General features: G+C 40.8%; 1 protein-coding gene across 2 annotated transcripts in view; it reads right to left on the reverse strand.

The window, feature by feature from the left end:
- The window catches only part of TIAM2 (TIAM Rac1 associated GEF 2), a 219,048-nt gene that overhangs the window by 51,035 nt on the left and 142,512 nt on the right, over nucleotides 1–25,501 (reverse strand). For both annotated transcript variants that reach the window (XM_072767283.1, XM_026018705.2), the window contains 5 exons: nucleotides 17,032–17,193; nucleotides 15,482–15,586; nucleotides 14,843–14,921; nucleotides 12,521–12,613; nucleotides 11,311–11,574 (listed from right to left, as the gene is read on the reverse strand). In XM_072767283.1, coding sequence (XP_072623384.1) covers nucleotides 11,311–11,574; nucleotides 12,521–12,613; nucleotides 14,843–14,921; nucleotides 15,482–15,586; nucleotides 17,032–17,193 — 703 coding nt within the window. The remainder of the gene's footprint in view (nucleotides 1–11,310; nucleotides 11,575–12,520; nucleotides 12,614–14,842; nucleotides 14,922–15,481; nucleotides 15,587–17,031; nucleotides 17,194–25,501) is intronic.

The following is a 25,501-nucleotide window of genomic DNA, read 5'->3' on the forward strand; positions in this document are numbered from 1 at the left end:
CTTAGCCGCTGCTACCACTGAGAGCCAAGGCACCATCATGCCCCACCTGGATCACCGCTAAAGCCTCGAAGCACCCTTGGCCTCCTACAGCCTCTTCTCAATAGTTAGTGATCCTTTTCAGACCCCAGTCAGATGTCACTTCTCAAGAACATGGGATGGCCCCCTATTGTCCTCAGACCTCAAACTGGCTTATAAAGTCCTCCCTGATCCTGCCTCGCATGTCTTCCTGGGCCTCACTTCCCATGGCTCCCCAGGCAGGCCAGGCTATTTGCTGATCCCTAAACATGCCTCCTGCATCCCCATCTCGGGGGACCTGCGGTTGTACCCACCACCTGGAAAGCTTTGCTACCACAGGTCTTAGGAACAACCACCAGTCCCTACTTACAGCTGCCACCTGCCCATCTCTACCCCTGGTCCCTCCTCCCCTGATCTATTTATTTTCCATCACACTTAGCGCCTGTCAGTACAATGTATAATTTAATTGTTGTGTTTATTACTTTTATTGATTTCCACACACTGAAATATAAGGCCTATGTGCTCCAGGAGTTTTTAACCTGTTGTGTTCACCGCTCTGTCTCCAGCACTTCTAAAAACAGTGCCTGACACAGAATAGGCAGCCACTAAATATTGTTCAATGAGTAAATTAGAGTAAAAAGAAAGAGAGATAGAGAAATCCCTAGTTTCTCTGCTTGGCCTCAGGCACTCCTGAGTAAGGAGAACTCACCATGGTAAGCAGGGTAGAAAATGACATGTCTCACGTCACAGACAACTTCAGTGTTTGAATTCAGGATTAAAATTAAAATTAAGCTTCATAGTTCATTTGCCAACCTCAAGGAAAAAAGAATTCTCAAGGTCAAATTCCTTGCACCAGAAATTCGGCCTCCTAAACCAAGCTATGATTCCCTTCTTAGTCATAAGTTGTATTTTCTGCACTTTAAGCAAACCACGTTTTAAATATAACATAAAACGTAGTAGTTTGTTGAAAAATAAAGTTAATAACGGAAATACAAGACCTTGGTTTTGTTTTTTAAAGCTTAAGCCCCGTCATTCCTCTATCCTTGATTCATTCATCCCTACATTTGAGCAAATATTTCTTGAGTGGCTCTACTTCTGTGTCCAGTGACTTACTAGTGATAAAATACAGGAGACCCTGTGCTGAGGAAGGACAGTTACCCCTCCAGCATAAGTGCTCTGGTGGAGAGAAGCACAGAGGGCCACCCAGTGCCGCCCACCCCTCCCCCTACCATCTCAGGCTGGCCCACGTCCTTATCACTTCTCAGTGGCACTATGAGCGGCTTTACCTCCCCTGCAACTCCCCATCACCCAGCTTCTTCGCCTGGCACACGAGACCCTTTGTGACCTGGCCCTTGCTCACCAGAGCAATGTCACCAGAGCAATCTCATCTTCTCCAGCTCCCCCATTTGCAGAAAACCTTACCTTCCAGAAACCCTAACTTACCCATCTGGCCACAGCAAGACCCTGACACCCACCCTCCACAACTTCTCTGAGCCCAGAATGCACTTTGCCTCCTTCAGGGTTTAACACAAGTGAGAATGACCCTCAGAAGTGGCCCTAAGAGCCTGGAACATGAATTACTGCTGCACGTTAGGTATTGTAATAGCCCTTCTCAGAGTGTGGTCTGTAGACTTCTGGGGCCCCTGAGACCCTTTCAAGTGATCTGCAAGTTCAAAATCATTTTCAATACTAAAGCCAGATGTCATCTGCCACCTTCTCTGAGGAAATCTGTGATGGCGGTGCAAGGCAGTCGTGGGTAGATCTGCTAGCAATGTAGCACACATCAGAGCAGCGGCACTAACTGTACTAGTCATCACAGACTCCATTACCACGCACTTCCATCAAGAACAAGCCCACATCCATTAAGGATGTCCTCCATGAAGCAGTAAAAATGGCTGACTGTACTAGAACTCAACCCTTGGGAACACATTTGAGAAGTATCCATACAGCCCTTCTGCAATGGTTGTTGCACGAAAATGTACTTACACCATTGTACTGCAAGCTGAACTAGCTTTTTTTTCTTTACAAAATGTTAATTCAAAAAAATTATTATTGACAATATTATTGACAATTATTGAAAATAAATATTGACAAAAATATTTTCTTTAAAATGAACCAAGTGTGAGGTACCTGGCTGGCTCAGTTGGTAGAGCATGCAACTCTTGATCTGAGGGTCATGAGTTCAAGTCCTACACTGGGCATAGAGCCTACTTGAATTAAAAATAAAATACTTTTTAAAAATAAAAAAATACAATGAACAAAATGAGCCTGTCACTTCCAAGGAAAAAACTGACAGTACTGTAGATGTAATTCCAACTTTCTAGCAAAAACTCAAATCTTGGAAAACTTGTATCTTCCACCGTGAGTTTGACAGCTTCCCAATACATCAAGCTTTTGCCACATGAAACTGGTGGTGATATTAATGAATGTGATCTTAATGTTTACCGTTTACTGTTTAATGCCCATATTTGAAAGATCTGCCTAACCTAGCAATCTAGTATTTTCCAAATAACCACTGCATGTTACAAAACCACATGACTAAAAGATCAAAGTGTATGATAGGCCAATGGGCTTTAGTGGAAGCAAGTAGGAAGGTCTACCAATAGTGTTTCAGATTCCACACACAGCTCACTTTGGAGGAACTACCACTTGTTGTGCTTTGGTGTAATTATTAAAGAATATCCACAGTTATCTGAAAGATTATTTAAATACTCCTCTCTTTTCCAACTACATCGCTGTGTGAAGTTGGATTTTCTTCAAATCACTTTCACAAAAACAAATACTGCAAAAGGCTGAATGCAGATACGGATATAAAACCCAGCTGTCTTCTACTAATACACACAATAAAGATACTGCAAAATGTAAAACAATGCTATTCTTCTCATTTTTTTTTTTTTGGTTTGTAGAACTAGCTCATTAAAAATATGCTCACTGTGTTAACACAAAATTAGATTCATTGTTGTTACAGTAAAATTTTAATAAATATTTTTAAAAATATTTTTAGAGATTTACTTATTTGTTTATTTATTTTAGAAAGAGAATGTGTGAGGGGCGGGGTGGGGGGGGAGAGGCAGAGAATCTCAAGCAGACTCTGCACTGAGCACAGAGCCCAATGTAGGGCGCCATCTCAGGACCCAGAGATCATGACCTGAGCTGAAACCAAGAATCAGACGCTCAATCAACTGAGCCACCCAGGTGCCTCTCAGTTTAAATTTCTAATATAGTAAAGATTACTAGATATAATCCACATAATCAAAGCTCTTTGGAGTCCCTGGTAATTTCTCACAGGAAAGGCCCTGGAGACCAACAAGTTCAGGAACCACAGAACTAGAGCTATTATGATGGCAGGTGATGACTGTTGTCTGTTCACGCATCTGCCCCACATCCACTGTAGCAGCCTGGAGGAGGGGCTGTGGTTCTTTATTTTTGTACCTCTGCCATCAAACACAGTGCTTAGCACATAAGCACAAATTTATTATCTTATAGTTCTGGAGGTCAGAAGACTAAAATGGGTCTGCTGGGTCATATTCCCTCTGGAGGCACTAGGGGAGAATCTGTTCCTATGTCTCTGTGACTTCTAGAAGCTGCATAAATTACTTTGCTCACAGGCCCACACCACTCCAATCTGCTTATGTGATTATGTCTCCGATTCTGGATTCTGACACCTGCCTCTGTTTTATAGTGGGCCCACCCAGATAATCCAGTATAATCTCCCCATCTCAAGATCCTCAATCTAATCACACTGTTGAAGTCCCTTTTACCATGTTAGTTCTTTTGCCACATTCATAGGTTCCAGGGATGAGGGTGTGGACATTATTGGGGAGGGGGGGATTTTCCTGCCTGCCATATAGCTGGTACAAAGATAATTCAAGAAAATAGAGCAGAAAAATACCCCACCATCTTTCCTAACATTTAAGATTCTCCAGACCAGAATGAGAAAGAAACTAAGAAAATGATTACCTCTAGGTAACAAAGTGGGTGGCTGAGGACAGAGTGGGAGAAATTCATCTATTTTATTCAGTTAAATGTTTGTGTGGTCTTTACTATGAGCCACTATCTAGCTCTTTCCAAATATTAGCTCATTAATTCTATAAAACCCTATTTTACAGTTGCAAAAACTAAGCAGAGATGGATTAAGTGACTTGCCCAACCAAGGTCCCACAGGTAGTTACAAACCTGGAGCAAGACTGACCACAAGTTTCATGCATAGGATCTATGTTCTCAACCACTTCCCTACACAGCTTTGACTGCTGAACCATTCACACTGCTGGAATTTCACACCAGGAGTGTGTATGTATGTATTACCAATCCAAATAATTAAAGACAGTCACAATACAGCTATCTCTAGAAGTGAAAGCTGAAAAGGAGATATCCCCACATGGTCCTTCCTGATGGTCTGAATTCCTTCCCAAGGAAGAATAAAGTCAGGAGTATAATTCATTTTTACACCCATTACAAAGAACAAACATGGAAATGCAGACAAGTATCATTCAGTGATCAGTACTCATGATATCCCCAGGAACAATGAGATCTTTTTTTTTTTTTAATGTAATAAGCTATAAAGCTTCCTCTTTCCAACCACACCCAACAGTTTCACGCAAGTACTACTACTGCACAGCAACCTGGCCCACTCTGCCTGCACAGGAGACTAGATTTGACCCAGCCATCCCAAATTCTCAAATTTCATACAGTGTTCTTCAGAGAAATTCTGTAGATTTTTACCTGAAAGATGAATTTACATTTAATGTTAGAAAAGAGAATATAGGACTGGTTTTTAATTCAAAATGCTATCAAACTTTATTTACCAGCTCCCCCTTAGTGCCAAGGATGCCTCATTCTCCTTGCTATGGGAGCACCCCCTACCACAAGCTGGCAGGGAGCCCTCCTAAATGAGCACTGTAAGGACCACACCATTCCTGGCTATGGCTTCACATGCTGAGGAGCACTATGGTTTTATAGGACACCCATAGTAATTCATGTATTCATTCTTCCCCTCCCCCTAAACAAAACAAAACAAAACATTTAAGTAGTTCCCTTGGCTTTTGGTCACTAAAAACAATACTTTAAGACCCACAGGAATGAAGCCACAGTCATGGAATAATAAAGCTGATATGTAAGAGCAGAGCGCCTGGAAGTATTTCAAGCTACACAGTAGTGGTCATAGGTGACCAGGGACGCCCGGGTGGCTCAGTTGATTAAGCATCTATCTTCACCTCAGGTCATGATCCCGGAGTCCTAAGATTGAGCCCAGAGTCGGGCTCACTGGGGAGTCTGCTTCTCCCTCTGCCCCTCCCCCTGCTCGTGCTCTCTCTCAAATAAATAAATAAAATCTTTAAAAAATAAGAATAATAAATGACCAGACAAATCCCCTGCATTTTACCCAAGGCAGGGGAAAGTAATGCAATGCTCACCAGTTTTTGTTTTTGTTTTTGTTTTTCAGATACAAGCCATGACAGGTTATAAATTCCTGCAGTTTAGAGTTTTCTACAATCTGGCCCCAACAGATTTTCCAATTTTATTTCCTATTAACATACTAGCCAGGTGAGTTCTACATGCTGTATGTGAAATGCCCTCTGGACCCTACACCACACACCTCCCCACAGGTAACCCGTCCATCTGCAGTGCTCAAGGCAAATGCTAACCTCTCCCTAATTTCTCACAACTCTTTTGGAATCTTTGCTCAAAATAAACAGAAAAATCAGTGGGAATTCCACCTCCAAGCTGGACTTCTCTTTTTCAGAAAAGGTTTGTGAGGTTTTTTAATGGCAAATTATTATTTACAAGCGTTTTACTTTTCCTACTCAACAATAAGCTTCTTGGAAATAGAAAATAATGTCTAATTCATCTTTATCTACCCATAACATTTAGCACAACACTTTGTTTATGTGTTAAGTGAGTAAGTAAAGGACAAAGAATGAGAAAAGGGGACCAGATTCTCCAACACCACTAAGCTTTATAAGAGATTTTGTAGCCAAGATTTTGTATCTCCCTGCTCTGCTCACAGAAAGCCACACACTCGCTTCCACGGATGACAGTGACCTTCACCAGCCTCATTAGGAATGAAGACTTCTGAGACCAACATTCTCCATGCCCTGGTAAAAGCGATCTATTTCTCACTCATATTTTCTTTTAAAATTTTTAACGCACCCTCCATCTTTATGAACGCCTCTGTTTTTACCCTTGGGCATGTGGGGTGTCAACCAGCCAGACACAGGGACTCAGGGCATTCCTTGAGCTAAATGCTGTTTGTCATCCTATGGCAGGCTGCCCTCATCAACAGGAAACAAGTGAGCTTGCCACATCAGTGTTGAACCATTAGTTGGGTCTAGTTCCTCCCCTGGTGAAAAGCTGTATAAGGGACACACACAGTCCCAGGAGCCATTCCTTCCAAAGAGCACATTTGCATCTAAGTGGCTTCTGGTAGCTTGAGGATCTACACTCCTCATACATCACTGCAGAAAGAGAGTGATTCAGCGCCGGGTGAGGAATTAAAAAAAGAACCTCAGGCTGCAATTACCTTCATCATTGGGTAAGCACTGCTGGGCCGATGTTGTCTGAGGGGAGCAGGAACCTAGGGCTGCTCTTTCCCATCTACTGTGAAATGCACCCCGATCCTCATGGCACAGTGGGAACTGCTGTTTACAGATGGAGGCTGCGAGGATGCCACAAACCTGCTCCAGCCTCACAACAGAAAGACTGTTCAGAAACTCTAGGCCCAATGAGACACTCTGTAAAAGCCGCTGGAATTTCCCCAAAGATGGCACACCCTAGAAAAGGGATTTTTACTAGAAGCCACAAAGACGGCATGAACAGGACCCCCGGTATTATGAGGGCTGGGCACGCCCAAGCCCTTCAATGGCAGCCTTGTTGGCTCAAAACTAACACCAGCTTCTTTGGGCAAAATTAATCTCTCTATAGTAAGTCTTTACAGAGGAGATTTCCGCTCCAGTCCAATACAGCCTATACACATTTCCTCTCTTCTGTGGATAATTAGAACAGAAAGTCAGACCCTTCAAGGCAGGAATCAAATGGTCATTCATGTCTAAGGAAACCAAGGAACTTAATACATCAGTTCTAGATCTGCCTGTCTGCTCCCATCTGTACAGAGGCTCATAGGAGGGTCAGAGAGGCTCATGGGAAGGCCACTGGAGGATCAGAGAAGCTCACAGGAGGCTCACAGGGAGCAGGAGAAGCTCTTTCCTCCTTGGTGTACTCGGCTTGCTGACCGGGCCAACGTCTCCTGAGGGCAAGCTGTGGCACAAACAAGCTCAGCTAACCTGTTGGCCTGCAACATCCTGGGCCGCCCCAGGCAGTGCTGGCAGTCTGGGCCCTATCATCCTCCTGCTGAGAGAGTACCAACACACAAACAGAACAGCTATGACTTGCTGAGACTGTCACATGGATTATCTCATTTAGTCCTCAAACTCTTGATGCATAAGGGTTCAAGAAAGGGTAGGTCCTACCTCTCAGGGTCAGACCTGACTCCTGTAGACTAATGGCCCTAGAGCGGCATGAGGAAGCCTGGTTAACAGCAAGGCTTGCACTACCCCAGGCCTCCTGAAGTAGGCTCCCCGCCCCCCAGGAATGTAATGTGCATTTTCACAAGTTCAGCAGGGGAGTCTTAAGCAACAGGAAGCTTGAGAACCATTTCCCTAACCAGGACACACATCAAGAGTCTCAAATGACAGTAGGATGCTTCTTTTCTAGAAAAGCAAAGATGCTGGGGTTACCTGGGTGGCTAAGCGGGTTAAGTGACTGCCTCTGGCTCAGGTCATAATCCCAGGGTCCTGGAATAGAGCCCTGTATCAGGCTCCCTGCCCAGCGGGAGTCTGCTTCTCCCTCTCTCCCTCCCTCTGCTATTCCCCCTGCTTGTGCAAGTGCACTTTTTCTCTCTCTCTCAAGTAAACAAAATCCTAGAAGAGAAAAAAAGCAAAGCAAAGATGCTGAATAGCAAGCTACAATCCTCGTCCCAGCTTCTCAGGACCTGCTACTGGACCAGCACTTTTTTCAGACAGATATATAAATAAGAAGGATGTTTTGTTTTGCTCTAACCTGAGAGCAAGAAGAGACTGAGGATAACAAAAATTTCTGGATACCTGACCAAAACCAAAATTAAACCAAAAGCCATAAACTCAATGTAGTTTATTCCCAGGGCCTCACATGTTTTAAGCACCCAATATGGGATCAGTAAACATTCATTATGGATAGTCAAGATATGCTCAGAATAACCCTGCAGCTTCTTCTTCCACTACCTTCTTATATTCTTATGTTCCTATTAAAAACAACAACAACAAAACATATGTCCTCCCTTCCAGAGCACCAGCTGTTTGTATTTTATCAACAGAGGATTGGTTTCTCCAGAAAACAAAACCAGAAAAATCTTCCTTTTTTGACTTCCCTTCCAAAATGGAAGGGAAGGCAGACTCTGAACTGGCCACTCTTGAGAATAACTCAATGTTGTATGAAAAATTATTTATCAGGGACCCCTGGGTGGTTCAGCAGTCGAGCATCTGTCTCTGGCTCAGGGTGTGATCCTGGGTCCAGGATCAAGTCTCCCACTGGGAGTCCCCGTGAGGAGCCTGCTTCTCCCTCTGCTTATGTCACTGCCTCTCTGTCTCTCATGAATAATAAAATCTTAAAAAAAAAAAAAAGAAAAATTATTTATCAGAGTCCTTTAAGTTCTTTCCTTTGTGTAATTTTTAACCTTCTTAACAAGAAAACAGGACCACCGTTCTCTAATTCATTGCCAAAGTAAAGCAAGGTAATTTTTCATAAAACATTAAGCTGCACAGAAGAGGGAAGAGGAGAATCCCATTTTTTCAATTCCTGACATGCATGAAGTTTGGCCGGACACACACAGATGTGGACTCCCTCATAGTGACCTACTTGGTTGAGGGGTGAAACCTTGCCTTCCAGATAAGAAATCAAGGCTCGATGTCTTCATATGGGCTTCCCCATCAGCAGAGTCCAAGCCAAGGATGTGGGTTTACAAGTTTATTTGGAAGGTGATCCTAAGAGGCCCAAGGGAAGCACAGGGCAGGGGAGAAAGCCCATAAAAGATGTGAAAATGAGGTTGCTACATGCAAGTGGTGTTCAATTTTACAGAAGCCACATGAAGAATTATATTATGCACTGCAGAACTGTCCCCACACAGGGTAAGGAAACTAGGGTGACATCCACCAGCACCCGTTTCCCTGGTTGAGAGTTGCCCCAGAATCACACATTGTCTAAGGGCAGCCAGGACTCAAATTTAGGTCAGACTCAAAGGCTGCGTGCTTGTCACCATTCTACCTTAGCTCTGGTTTCACCAATGCAGGCTCTCGGGCACATCTCTGTACTACACACACATGTGGGATTCGCCCTTTTTATCTTCCCATTCCCCCTCACCCACCCACCCCTTATTTTCTCCTCCTTCAAACTTAACAACACAGACTTCCTTCTGAGATGTTCACTCAATAGGTGTTTTCTTCCTTCACAAGCTACACAACAACTTCAAAAAGAAAACCAATAAATTCCATATTTGCAAAGCATTTGGGGAAGCAGCCCACCGTGGCTATTTCATTTCCATAATGAAAGCATGTTACTAGTATACACAGACATCAATATCGGTATCTCTTAGGTAAGTTAGAAAGGTTTCAACTATTAGAACGGCTCCCTGGGGTGAGTAATGTAACGGCTATCTGACCCAGGACCTCTTTAAATTGTTTCCGCAAAAAAACAAATGAAAAGGGATAAATAGGCTTAGCTGACCTGCTTGATCCTTAGTATTTAAAAAAAATTTTTTTAAAGGTAAATTTGCCCCTTTTGCTCCTTTCTACAGAAATTCATTCCTGCAGTACCAAAAGTGTTATGGACTCTGCAGTCATTTCTTATTATGATAAAATACATCGAGATAGAACAGGCAGTGAATGTATCCCCCAAGAATAATGAATCCAACAGATGGACATATGCATGTATTATGTGGAATCCTCAGGCCTTAACAGAGCCCAGGGTCACTGAATGATGGCCCTAATACAGCCAAGTAATTAATTAGTTCCATCATGATTTTTGCTTTATGATATCCCCTCTTATATGCCAATAGTCAACTTAATGGCATTTTAAATTGGAGTGAAGCCCCAAGAGAAGAAAGTGCTATATACCTTATTGAATCACAAATCTTACATCTGATTTTTTAATTCCAAAAATGACCTAATAAACTTGCTTTATAATTAAATCTATCTGAACTCCTCTTCTTGTGTTTTTCATTCATTTCTAGTAATCATGCAGAGATTTCAATGGGAAATCCATTATCATTGCAATTAAGTATAAGAATTCCTCTGTGTGGGAGCACCTGGGTGACTCTATCCACTGAGCGTCCAACTCTTGATTTCAGTTCTGGTCAGGATATCAGAGATCAAGCCCCACATCAGACACCAAGCTAAGTGTAGAAGCCTGCCTGAGATGCTCTCTCCTCTCCCTCTGTCCCACACCCTGTTTGTAATAAATAAATAAACAAATAAATAAATATTTTTGAAAAATTCCTTTGTGTGCACATAACAAAAAGATCCTATGTGTCTCTTGTGGTAGCTTGACTCCCTTCCTCAAGGAATAGGGAGGGAAACTACAGGTTTTCAGTATTAGCTGGAGCCTCTGATTCATTAGCCAGCAACATTTGAATTATGCATGAATTAATAAGCTCAGAAATCTAGACCTTCAAATTATTTCCTCATATGGAAATCTTACCTTTAGAAGAATAAGCCGGCATACAACTTTCCATTTTTAAGCCTTAGTAAAATTTTAAAATATACGACCTACATTAAAAGTGCAGTTTATTGAGAAAGTAGTCACTTAACAAAATAGGTAAAGAATCAAATTGTATCAACTCTTCTAAGAACCCAAAAGACTGCTGCAAAATGTTTTTGCCTTAGATTCAACTGAACAAAAAAAATCAAACTTTATCATTCATGATGGCTTTCATCTACCTTCAATCACAAAGCAAGTATAATACAAAATTACTGTGGGTGTTTTTTTTTTTTTTAAAGATTCTGCAATTTTAAAAAAAAAAAGATTCTGCAATTTTGAAGATACTGTTTTCATGCAAAAGTTTATTTTCCATTTTCAGGAAAATGTTATAATTTCTACAATGCATGGAATTTTAATTAGATCTACTCGGTCGGCATCTGTGTTCTTCTCCTAATAAAGGAGAAAACATTCTTTGAACAGCCTAAATAATCTAAGTTTGCAAGCAAAATTACAGCCTAAAAATATCAGCTGGTGATACCAGCAGTGAAGAAGGAGGAAAGAACAAAGCCTTACCATTGGTTGTATTCTTTTTGAAGTTATCCAGGAACTCCTCCAGAAGCTGGGACTGGTTTGGGGGGGGAAGTAGACTCTTCTGGTCCCTTGAGAACAGGTCACTGTCTGACCAGGAAGAACACAAGGTGCTCTTTCTGTCTGGCGGCCGGGCAATCAGGGTGAGCCCAACACTCTTCTCAGAAAACAGGGCTTCCATCTGCTTGAGGTCAAGATCAGACACAGCTTCCCCATTTAAGGTCATGATTTCATTGCCCTTTCTCAACCCTGAGAATGAGGAAGAGGAAACAAAAGAAAAGAAAAGAGATTACTGAGAGAAATATATTAACACAAAGATGAAGGACAACTGCAAACTCACACTACATATTCTCAGGAACTGGCCTGTTGCTGCCTTCAAACAAAGTGCCAAAACATACAGTATTCAGATGCCACTGATAACCAATGTCAGCTCTCTCAAAGCTGGGGCTAAAAGGAACAGTTTTAGGTTTTGTTTTATTTTAAGTAAGCCTTTGGCCAACATGAGGCTTTAACTCACAACCTGGAGATCAGGAGTCATATGCTCTATAGGCTAAGCCAGCCAGGTGCCCCTACAAGTTGGATAAAGAAAACCAGAGGTGTGTGGATGGCTCAGTCGGTTTCATGTCCGACTCAATTCTGGCTCAGGTCATGATCTCAGGGTCCTGAGACCAGGCTCCCGAGCAGATGTTACTGGGAAGATAGGCAAGGCCCGCGAGTGGGTGGGAGGGCGGGTTGAGCTCCGTGTTCAGCAGGGAGTCTGCTTGAGAGTCTCTCTCCCCCTGCCACTCTCCCCGATAGCACATGCTCTGTAAATAAATATATCCTTAAAAAGAAAAGGGAAAACCATTTGACCATCACTCAAGTTCATTGTTCCTCTATTTACCTGATGTGAAATGCCCTATGAAATAACATTTATCTGTGTCTGTCTGGCTCTCTGTTTTCTTAATCCATCTGTCGGTACATATTGCACTGTACCATCTCTGTGTATGCATGTACTCTCTTTCTAAACACCCTCCCAATTCTATCTGTCTGTCTATCTATCCACATATACATTTTCAGTTAAACTATGAAGTTTACTTTTAATTCTAGGAGAAACCATTTTCTGACAAAACTGCAAAAAGATAATCTCACTAGGCAGACTGCATTCCGTAGTTTTGAGTTAGGAGAGAACAGAGACACTCTGTGCCACACGGACCTTCTCCATATGCCAAGCCGTCAGGGAGAACATCACTTATAAATATTCTGCTGAGATGCTGATGCTCGTCCACCTGCGCTGTCACTGCAAACCCTAAGAGTGACAATAAGAAAAAAAAAAGTCTAAATTCAGCACACTAATTAATTTCACCAACTTCATCAGCAGTATTTCCCTTGAACATCTTTTGTCATAAGTATGCAGTGTCAAGGAAGTCAAATTACAAGTATTTTGAAAGCACAGATATCTAGGAGGGGCAGAAATAGAGGAACATGTCAGATCTAAAGGTTTAGGAGCACCTGGATGGCTCAGTCAGTTAGGTGTCTGACTTGGGTTCAGTTAGGCATCTTCCTTGGCTCATGACCTCAGGGTCCCCTGCTCAGCAGGGACCCTGCTTCTCCTTCTCCTTCTGCCCCCCCCCCCAGTGCTCTCTGACTCTCTCTGTGAAATAGTTTTTTAAAAATTAAAAAAAGGTTTAGTATGAGTGCACAACCTTATTAAAAAGTAGAAAAGATATACCCATGTTTAGAGCAGCATTACCTACAAAAGCCAAAAGGTAGAAGCAACCTAACCTTCTTTTGACAAATGAATGGATAAACACAATGCAGTATATACATATGATGGAATTATTCACTCATAAAAAGGAAAGAGATTCCAATACATGCTGTGTAACATGGACAAATCTTGAGAACATTATGCTATGTGGAATAAGCCAGTCACAAAAGAACAAATACTATAGGGTTCACTTCTATAAGACAGTTAGAGCAGTCAAAATTCATAGACAGGAAGCAGAATAGTGGTTGGTAAGGGGTGCGGAATGAAGTTTGTTTGATAGATACAAAGTTGCAGTTTTGCAACATGAAAATAGTTCCAAATATGAATGGTGTTAATGGCTGAACAGCAACGTATGTAATGTCCCGGAGCTGCCATTCTTAACCATCCTTAACGGTTACAAAGGTAAAGCTTTGTTATGTGTATTTTGCCATTTAAAAAAAAAAAAAATTTAGAAGTTGAAACCAAAAAAATACTCTTATTGAAATAAATTAAATTCAGCTCAATACAAAATATTTGTTAAAAAAAAAAACAACACTATATGGGGTTAGGCATTTTAAGTAGGTAGAAAACCACCTGGATGGATACTGTACCTACTCTAAGTGTGACTACATGCAAAACCCAGGTGAAACATCCCCTCCTCTAAATATGCATCTCCCTCACCTGAAGTGTGCCCTTCTCGGATCCCACAGTTGGGAATATTTGTTTCCACACCTTGGTCCCATAATACTGGGAGTACTTTGACAACAAGAATGATGTGTCCCCCGACCCATTCCCTCTCTGCCTCAGGCTGAGCCCAGCAGACTGTGATCTCCAAAAACTCTCTTTGCCAAGTACCTTCACTCACTCCTTCAGGCACTTAAATATCAAGAAGATTTGCAAACACCACCATGGAAAGTAGAGTGAAAGTCAATAGAATATAGACAAGAGGCTAAGAAGGCATCAGAGAGAAAATCAACATAACATTGGGTCAAAATAGATATGTAAATTGAGAAACAAAGAGCATGTCGATTTTATCAAGTCAACAAAATAAAAAAACAAAGAACAAATCACAAGAAAATTTTAACATATTACAACGACTAGAACTTGATTAGCTGGATTCATTTTAAGGAAAAAAGTTACATCTACGTGTTCAAACAAGACAAGATACGTACTGATCGTTATCTATTGAGTTCCCATGATAAAAGAATAAAATGTTGAAATGAACTTTAAGATATCAGCACAGCCCATAAGGAGCTCAAAGCCAAGTTTAAATACAAACAAATGGAAATGCAGAAATCAAATATTACAAAGTGACTTGGGCAAGACTGACCCTTAACTTCTAAATTGAAGGTAAAGCAATAACATAAGTTTAAGAAAGTTAGACCCTCAGTTCATCCCTGGACGCCCTGGTGGATTTACACAGAGGGAACATGGGAGGGGAAGTGGTGAAGGGCAGCATTCCCAGCCAGTGAAAAGCTGAGAGCAAAGGCAGGAGGTGAATTAGGACTTGCTCATGTCGGAACAGCAAACAGCACACAGCCTATTTGTTGTGTGACTCTTACTACCATCATTTCAAATTCATCAATTTTTATACTCATTTCTTTTAATTACTTTGGCATTTTTCCTTATGTATCTTTTTAGTCTAATATAAATAAATAAAAATGAAGGAAGAGGCTACTCTAGTTTATACTGAAAAGGTAAACATAAAGAAAGAAAATTTAGTCCAAAGATACTAGAGCATACTAGACAAGGATGGACAACACAGCTCTCGGACAGTGTTTCGATGCTTACCAAAATCAGACACACTGCCAGTCTTGGTAAGTTGTACATCGTAAACACTCAGCGGAAAGATTTCTATTTCATCATAAACCTACAGAAGGAAAAAAACAAAATCAAAAAATATAATGTCACGGTATCTTGCACATTTATTTTAATATTTTATTTACTTATTTATTTGAGAGAGAATGCAAACGGGGAGGAACAGACTACAGCTGAGCCCGGAGTCCAACATGGGGTTCAATTCGACCATCCATGAGATCATGACCTGAGCTGAAACCATTTTTAAGAGTCGGATACTCAGCCAATGGAGCTACCCAGGCACCTCTTTAGAAATTTATTATTTCCAAACTAGATGCCAAATTAAAACAGGATTCTCCCCTCCCTGACAAATATATATATATATATGTATTTTGTATATGTAAAAAAAAATATATATATATATATATATATATATATTTTTAGTAGGTTCCACATCCAGCATGGAGCCCAATGCAGGGCTTGAACCCTGAAATCAAGACTGGAGCCAAGATCAAGAGTCGGATACTTAACTGACTGAGTCACCCAGGTGCCCCCACAAATTACAGACTTTTTTAAAATCAAGAGGCCATGGATGTGGCTCAAAATCCCTTTCTAAAGCTCATACACACTTGCCTGTTCTTGCATGTATTCATATGGTGCAGGGATACAGTACTCAGTGTTTTCATCTACTAATTTTCGGAGTTGTAGGCCATAGTGGCTGGGTTCCAGCTGCCTCATCTGTAAAGAAAAAGACAGAAATCTACTCAGATTTTAAATTTTTTTTCTAAATTCATCATTGTTCATTAAAAATAAAAGTGGAAATTTCTGAAGGAGTTTAAATCCACACACTATAGACAGAAATTATACTGAAATTTAAAGGTGTAAAAAAAGAAAGAGGGAGCAAATAATTATTTTTAAGAAGGTTTTCTCTAAATGACACTGATTATCACTAAAAGTGAAAGACATATTTTTAAGAACTTCTGGTAGTATATTATCTGACAAAATAGATCTTACCATCTCAGCAAATGCTCTATCATTTTATACGCTGGTTTTACCGAAGTTGTTTCTCATTACCGAAGTAGAGAAATTGTGTAAAATGTGAAAAATCTCATATTCTACAGACTTCAGAATCAGGAATTTCCTACCCCAAAAATGTTTCAAAAGGAAAATGTAGACACATGTACTCATTCACTCACTCAGAAATTATCTCAGGCCCATGCTCTAACTGGGTCTAACTGACCCACTCTGACTTCTGGCATCCTCTATCACTTACAAGACTTATGAATTTCATAACTCATGTTGTTGCTATAAAACACTCTTGTTGGCTATCTGAATAAGAGCCTTACGTAAAAGAGTAAAAGGACATTAAACTCCTAAGAATGTAAGCTACATATATGTGTCTGGTGTTCTAAGGCATAAGTCAAAGTGAGACGATTAAAGGATAAAATTAAAGATTACCCACGTCTATTAAGTGTACATGGTAAAGAGTTATGAAAGTCTGCATGCCTTTTCTCACCACTCCACGGATTTGACAGCATTTTCTCTGAAAACTTGAGAACAGTTCAGCTCTACTACGCCACCTGGTGGATTAAAAACCTCTGCTCTGACGTTCAGGCTACTATCTCAGCAGGCCTTCTTTTAAAACTTAGTGTCAACACTCTTTTCAGAAATACAATGCAGTTTGAATAATGAGTAAAACACCGTCTCCTACAGTCTCCGTGAAGCAAATGTGAATAGTCAAGTTACTCATTTAATCTAGATTAACTCTATAAAACTGCTTAGGAGTAAACCAAACTACTTTGAAGTTTATGCCGCTTTCTTACATAGCACTGTCTCTAAGGAACTTAAATAACAAGTCTTCATAATTATTCTAGATATAAAGGTATATAAAGAATTTCAGTAAAACAGCTCAGGTTTTTCATGAAAGCAAGGGGCTGTAACCTAACAACTCACCCTTCTAAAATATGGAGAAGAATGCTAATTAAAGTAATAAATATGTCCATTAGTAAACATGTTGATTAATAGATACTAATCTTAAAAAATAACTTTTTTAAAATTTTAAAAAATAGATGCTAATCTTTTCCCTAGTATAGAAAGTAAGGTCTTAAATACCATACAAATTTAGAAGGCATAGATTAATGATTCTTTCTATTGAGGCATATTTCTGTAGCAAAGTCCATTACCTTGCATGCAAGAGTCAAAATATCTTCTACTCTGTGTTCTGGCTTGATCATTACAGTAACTCCTTGATTATCCTGAAAATGAACGTAAGTCTGGGCTTCCCATGTGTTGTCTCGGGGAACACCATCGGCTGTTGAACCATATATATGCAGAAGTTCATCCACCTGTTTTCAGATACCACGAGAAAATACAGACTTGATACACAAAGCATAGACACTACTAAAACAATGTCCCCTTGACTCATGGCGTATTTTATAGTAAACCCTTCCACATTCCTTGTATGTCTGGCTTCTCACAATCCTCTGGGGCAGACAAGTTCAATGCCTCTCATTGGATCCACATGAAACAAGCCCAGGGAGGCTGACGAGAAGGCAATGGACTCCTCATCCAGTGTTATAGCCATGTGCCATTTGCCACTTAGCTCAAATCTGAATACGACACAGTGGATGCAAGGATGCTTGGTAGCCACTCTCACTGCTCTAGAATTGCCAGTTGACAAGAGCCCTGTGAAATCTGCATTCCTGATACCTGTGAATTTTAATACACAGGTATTCTTGTTTATGGCCACTGATGCCTGCCACATCCTAACCCAAACTGCACTTGATCCAAGCATGTTTCTCTTCTCTCTTCCTTCAACTTGCTTTTTAAAATCCCTAATCCTGGGAACATTTTTTCCTTTCCTTCAACTATTTCACATCTAGATATTCTTAGAAATCATGCCCAAATTACCACCTTTAAAAGGAATCTTTTCCCAAAGATGTTTACTTCTCTGGATGACATTAACATGCTAATTCAATGACCTCGTGCTAATGTGTACGTCCATGATTTGTAAACAAAAATAGTTAACATTTATTAAGCAACTCAGAAATGCTGTCCTCTGGTTAGATTCTTGCATTAGTCTGGTGGTAAAGAGTTGGGGATTTGATAACAAAAAAACCTAATGTTCAAGTTACACACTCTACCATTTAATCAGCAGGACAAGACATTGACTTTACTGAGCCTTGTCTCCTACTCTGTAAAAGGGGATAGTAACATAATTTACTTAAGTTTATTAGTTAATACAGATTTTGCAAGCAAAAAAATACACATGTGAAAATACCTTACACGTTAGAAAATGTTACTTTCAATACTATCACGTTATTATACCCTAGTTATCATAAAGTTATCATCAGCAGATTTTGCTTTGAAGTCCATGCATTGGAAAAGAAAACCCCACAAAGCAAAAAACCCTCTTATGATGAATTAAAAAACTAGAATGGGGAGCACCTAGGTGGCTCAGCCAGTTAAGTATCTGCCTTTAGCTCTCAGGTCATGATTCTGGGGTCCTGGGTTCTGAGCAGGGAGCCTGTTTGTCCTCCTCCCCTCAAACTTGTGTTCTCTCTTGCTCTCTCAATAAATAAATAAATTTAAAAAAAAAAAAACAACTAGAATAGATATACTGAAAATTTAGGGGAAAAAAACAGCCTTAGGAAATCAAGAGAAGAATCCATTTTTCTGTGTTATCTTTTTAAAAATGTGGTATTTGTCTTTAGAGGAACGTTTCTGGATCCGTCATGGATCTGTCACTTTCTGTACATTTTGCTGGAAGATGATCACAGCCCAGAATGAATACCAACCTCATGTGCCAAAGCAAAAGAAAAAAAGAAAGGAATAGATGCCAGGAGCCAAGGAGCAGGAAGCCAGGATGGAACCACTTTCTCCTGAAGGATCCTATCTCATAGAGATCACTCTTCCTTCTCTGAATCAACCTCCAGATCCTTTTGCTGTAGAGAGTGATTTCAACCAGGTGCATCAGCAATAAGGAGGGAGGTACTGCTTTACAGGTACAGACCCCAGCTCTCAAACCAGGCTTGCTCAGAATCAAACTAAAACCCCAGCAGAGGTCACTGCGGAGTAAGAAACCACACAAGAAACCAGGCCAAGAAGAAACCAAATAGTGGTTTACACCTGCAAAGCAATTTAACCTTTAAAAGCAGACAAGAAAAAAATGACTGAAGATGGACGGGAGAAACACAAGATCACAGAGAGACTGTTTTACATGGGGCTAGTTGGAATAAGTTTGTTGTTGCTATTAAGTAGGCTTCACAGCCAACGCAAAACTTGAACTCACCACCCTGAGATGACAAGTTGCATATTCTACTAACTGAGCCACCCAGGTGCCCCTGGATGAAATAATATTTCATCTTGCTGTCCGTTCACTCACTACTAACACTTTATGCATTACCCTGACCCTCTAATAACAAGCGAGAAAATGAGGCTCAGAAAATTCTAGAAACTTGCCCAAGCTCACATAGTGAGCTGCGATGGTGGTACTCTAGGGATTTGAACCCTAAAACCCCAGCTCACCACCACTGTGCTACGGAAATATCAACCTGGCAGTTAGTTACCTCCCCAAAGTGGATACAACCTAACTAAGTTCTAGTGGAACAAAACAGCCCACCTGACATTCCCCACAAGGCAGCAGCACTCTCCTGCCTCCAGTTCCTTATTCATCTCAATTTCCCTTCCCCGCTTTACCTTCCTCACAGATCCAGTGCTAAAACCACATACATCCTTCAACCTTATTTCCAGTGCTACAGGCTTTCTCTCTCTGTAATGAAGTCTCTTCTGCTCCTTTCCTTTTACCCCAATTCGACTCGATTAAATGAATCTACAGTCATATCTCTGATGTAGCACTTAGCTAAGCCCAGCTCACTGGACAGTCATTTTTAGGCTAATGCCAAATCTCCACTCCTCACACTCCCCACCCCCACCCCCATCCCCAACCCCACCCCCTCACCCCTGTGCTAAGACAAATGACAGCAGAGGCTCTTTCTGGCTCTGAGTCTTCTTTGGACCTTGACACCATGCATTTTGCACCCAGAACATATCCAGCACAGGGGCGTTGAATTGGATGCAACTAGAAATTCACAGTCATACATAGGCTTGAAAGGTAAAAGCTGTTCTATCCATACAGCCAAGTTCTTAATCTTTCCTAAGTTTCAAGAAGTGAAATTAGTAAGAGAGTATTGAAGAGGAAGAAGTTCTAGACAAGAGAAAAGGATGCAGGTAAATGACGAAGGAGAGAATGATCATCTTCCTCTCAATGAAATAAGGTTTTGTACCTACAGCTGGCCACTCTGAGGAATCATTTCCCGAGTCTACACTGTTGACCTAAAATCGAGTAAATGATGGGAAGGGAAAATGCCTATCAAACCCAAGGCTGTGGAAGATTCTTAGATAGCCCCTCAAGAGATCCTGCAGTGAAAATTTACATGTTTTTCCTGTGCGTAACACACCATCTCAAATGTATGCAATTAAAGAAAGGGAAAACCTGGTTATTTCAAGGAAACATCAGGAATATGGAGCTAATTAATTAATTAGAACAAGAAAAAGAAAAGGCTACATGTTTACAGAGGTCCTAGGTGGTTGTAAGCTTTGCCTACCTGGAGCAAAAACTAGACAGATTTCCACAAGGGTCAACTCTGTCTGGGCCGAGAATATATACACGTGGCTTTATTTTCAATAAGCCAGATAAAAGCCATTCTTTTTCATAAAAGGAAAAAAGAATCTTGAATAGAAGCAAAAAAACTAAGCCCTCTGGAAAGCTCTTTTCCCAGCCTACCCTTTTCAGAGGTGCTTCGTTCTCCTTTCTTACCGCTTACCCAGAAGCCTGCGGTCAGCTACTCCACCAAGGCCCAACCTGCCTCCGGCTCCACCTCTCCCCAAACCCCATCCTCTCACTAAAAATTGGTTTCTAGGGGCACCTGTGTGGCTCAATGGGTTAAGTGGCTGACTTCCTGATTTCAGCTCAGGTCATGATTTCAGGGTCCTGGGATGGAGCCCCATGTCAAGCTCCTTGCTCAACGAGGGTCTGCTTCTCTCTCTCCCTCTGCCCCTGCCCAACCACATGCTTGCTCTCTCTCAAAAAAATAAATACAATCTTAAAAAAAAAATTTTTTTTAAATAGTTTCCCATTAGCTTGCTCAAAAATTGACAATCTGGTCAAATCCCAGCCTTGCCTGGGCTGGCTATTTAAAGTCTCTGGGCTTCAGTTTCTTCACCTTTACAGGGTGCTAGAAGCCCCCAGCTTCATGGGGAGGCCAGGAGAGACTGGCATGAGGAATTGCATTAGAAGGCATTATGCCCTAAAAGGCCATAACATAACATTGTAGAACTTTTTGAAGTTCAGTCTGCAGAACTTCAAAAATTAGAATCATACTGTAGCAGCCCAAAGACCCAAAATTCAGCAGTGGCCGCTGGAAAAGAACTGCATGAGAACCATCCATTGTCTCAAGACCCTGAGGAGCCCCGGGTACTCAGAGCAGCATGTGGTAGACTGTGAGTGGCCACCCATGAGGCAGGAGGAACATCACCCAACCACAGGCATGGCCACCTCAGCTTGATTAACGTCGTGCCTTCCTTGTCGGCAACTTCTACAGAAGCATTTATTATTACTATTACATTCATGGTCCTGAAAGCACATGTCAAATTACTTATGCTCAGTGTGCCACAAGGAGAGAAAATTGAAACTCCGCATGTTCTCACAGCAGATGCTTTTGGATCAAATGGCTTGTAATTACTACTTGGATCACTGAAGGGAAGTGAGTAGCAAAATCACAATCTGGCTGTCACAAATGGGTCCTCTACCACACTTGCTGATAAAAGGAAAGTCTATTAGCAAGTGAGATGAGGAGAAAACACAAAAGGACTTACAGGCTCTGGGTTTTCTTAATAACAGCAAAATGTCATGGAGGACAAAGTGTTGATCACCTTCTTGGGCTGATGCCCAAACATCAGTTGATATGAAGGGAAAATAAAGACCTATCTTTGTACCTATCTATCTGTCTGTATATGCAATGTGTCTTATGCAGGGTTCCACACTACTAATTCTATTTAAACAGATTACTATGCTGTGGTCAAGAATAAGTGGTTTCATTCATATTTTCCATTTAAAAAAAAAAAAACCAACATTAGCATTTTTTTTTCCAGTTTGGAGCTAATGACTCATGTGACAATACTTCATTCACTAGCAGCCACAGAAAGTTGGGACACCCCAAGCCAATTTTCCAGGAGAAAGAGCCAAGGCCCAGGGGCTCCGCAATTTCTGCATTGAAGCTTCTGGGGTAGCTGCCTTCCAGAGCCTCAGCAGGGGATTTGTTGTCACAATCTCCATAACAAACACCTCCCTTCAAACACTGCTTGAGACTCATTATTACTCATCAAGAAGCATGCTATGAAAAGCTTTCATTTTGGGCTCGCCAAAATGTCCTTTCAAAAATGCTCAAATAAGACTGGCTTTACTCCAATCTTAACAGATTTTGAATTAGGATGACTCAATGTTGGGACTGTTACATGATGCACCAATTAGAGTGGAATATTTAAAAATGCCTGTGACCCCTCCCTCCCAATTCAGGAATGGCTGCCTTTCTGTATCGCAAATGGACATAATGCAATGGCTATACACAAATAGATGGTCTCTGCAAATTATAAATATTCTCCAAGAATGATGAGCAAAGGAAAACTAGTGAAATATGATTCAACCAGCTACAGGTAGAATTTTAAGTCCTAGAGATACAAAACAAAACAAAACAAAAAAAAAACCTACATTCCACCCGCAACTCAATTTGAACCTAGTTATCTGAGTACCACTGTACAGAAATGATAAATACACAATTAAAATAGCCCTATATGTTAATACAGGGCTACTAATGCAGAATTTATTGTGTCCCTATACCAGAAGCAATTCTTAGTTAAAATAGAAATAAGTGTTTATACGTATATGCTTTAAAAAACAGATGCAATATTTCCCTCTCACTGATTATAGCCACAATGGGACTTGTCAATTAAATCACAAGAAGATCATTTGGCAATTTGAGCACAATTTAAATAAACACTAAGCTTCATTCTGACCATCAATAGCTTTTTTAGCAAAATTTATTTTCCAAGCCTGACATAATTTCAGTTAATAAAAGATGCTTCCAATATATACTTTCTTAACTTTCAAAGAAAGAATTCTAAATTATTATTTAACGATGGGCGAGATACAATAAACAAAAAAAAATTGTTTTCTATCACAGATCAAACATTTCTTCTCAACTATTATTAAAGGACTATACATCTCATGTAGACAACAGGCAGACTTATTAAGCGATACTGTATCTTTAGCAGTTTGCTAAATGGACTGAGAATATATATGTAATCATAAATTATAACCTCTAAAGAGCAAGGGTCTCACTTACAAGCCTGCCTGCAAGACAGGACTTGTTCACATCACTGAGAGTAAAAGGTAGCAAACCAAAGAAATACAGGTGTCCCCTCCTTTTCCATAGTCCACACTGTGCCACTCACTGGCTTTTCATGAAAGATCTACGTTTGTAGCTGTTATAGCTAAATGAAAGAAATCCAGAGAAGATGTGCACTTTTATGAAATCAGGTGAAAAGCAAAAACACATTCAGAGTCTGTTTTGCGGTAAGTCATTCATTCTAGAGACAGCATGCATGCCCCAGCAGCAAGAGTGGCATGGTCAACTTCCTGCCCTGGGAGCTACACTTGGCATCAAGAGCATCAAGCCACCAGAGCTTTGAACTGTGTCTGTGAGCATGTGAGCTTTACCTTGATTTATTTTGTGCATCCTTTAGCAAGATGTGCCCTGAGGTATCAGAAAAGCCTTACAGGTTATTTGTGGGGTCTGGAAATGCTCAGCATTTTTCCATATAAATTAACGGTATTTGCTCCTTCACTTTTTGCCATTTCGGCTTATGAAAGGTTTCACAGGAATGCTGCTCTACTTCCAATTACTAAGGAAATCTATGAAAGTCATACAATTTTTTAATTAAATGAGGGGGGAGAAAAGGATGGTAATTTGATCTGGATTTTGAAATAGGCTCTGCTTGTGTATAGAAATAAAGGGGCAGAGAATGGGAATTATTTATATTCAATTATAGAAGTCTGACATCTTGATGGTATGATTTATAAAAAGGAAGGTCTGAGGTATACGTGGTTCGCTCAGTTGGTTAAGCATCTGACTCTTGATTTCAGCTGGGGTCAGGATCTCAGGGTGGTGAGACTGAGCCCCAGATGGGGCTCAGCACTCAGCTGACCCCTGCTTGAGATTCTCTCTCTTCTTTTCCCTCTGCCAATCTCCCCCCAACACTCTAAATAAATAAATAAAATATTAAAAAAAAAAAAGGAAGGTTCGGATTTGGCTTCCTTGCAGTCCCATGGTTGGTCAGATCTAGCAAAAGGAGAGCACCCAGAATACAGAGGAGCAACACAGCAAAATGGTTCCTGGCACAAGCCATTCCATCTCATACCCCACCTCTTGCAGCCCCTGACTTCTGAGAATGGTCGATGAAGGGGAATGGGGTTTTGAGTGGAGATTTTTCTACCCCATCTCAGGACATCTTAGGCAGAGCAGCCCACTGGGAGCAGCGTCAACAATAACATAACAATACTGAAGAGTTCTGGAGCCCATGGTTGGGGCCAAACTCATGTGAAGGCAGAAGAGGTAAGCTGTTTTATATTATTTTAGGATCAGAAGAAAGCACCTCCCTTACTTCCCCCCTCAGGAGTATAATACTCAGCCATTCCTCAGTTTTTTTCCAACTAAATTGTCAACTAGCTAAATTATCCCAATTAATTAATTAAATAACAGCACCTACTTCTGCAAAAGCATATTACATTTGTCCAGGCCTATTAAAATCAGGTTTCAATCCCAACAAAATGTTTAGAGGTTTACTGGACATAAATCCCAAGATAAAATGATTTGGTGGAGAAGACAGAGAAATCGTTCAGTATCATGAAACACAACTTTAAGGGGAAGGTGGATTTGAAAAAACTGCAAAGAAAAAGCCTAAGTTCATCCAGTCAATCTTTTACTCTACTCCACAGTTCCATTCAGAAATGGTTCTGAGTTGTCAGAAACCCCTTTGGAGTCTGGACAAGGAACTTGGTGATCCAAAGGCTGCTGACTCACAGCATGGATGTACTATCTGTGTGAAGTTCTCTAACAATCCTGAGAGGAAAATGCAATTTTGGATTCACCAAACACTCAAACAAGGGTAAGTATTGCTGAGCAATCGGGAACTATAAATGAAAGTTGCTATTTTGATCTTAGTCTAGCCTTGCCACTTTTAAGATAGGGTTACCTATCTTAAGACAGGGTATCTTCAAAATAACTTGGCATTCTGAGAACATCTCTTATTTGGTCACTAGAGACCATTTGAATTCTAAGTTTATTTTCTTTTTCTTTTTCTTTTTTTTTTTTTTTTTTTAGATCTATTTATTTATTCAGAGAGAGAGACGGGGCAGAGACACAGGCAGAGGGAGAAGCAGGCTCCACGCAGGGAGCCGGACACGGGACCCAATCCCAGGTCTCCAGCATCACACCCCAGGCTTCAGGCAGCGCTAAACCACTGCACCACCTGGGCTGCCCTAAATTTATTTTCAACAGATTCATGTGAAGATTGTGAACTAACGCTGCCCACTCA

This window comes from Vulpes vulpes, chromosome 1, assembly GCF_048418805.1.
Source record: "Vulpes vulpes isolate BD-2025 chromosome 1, VulVul3, whole genome shotgun sequence".
Lineage (NCBI taxonomy): Eukaryota > Metazoa > Chordata > Mammalia > Carnivora > Canidae > Vulpes > Vulpes vulpes.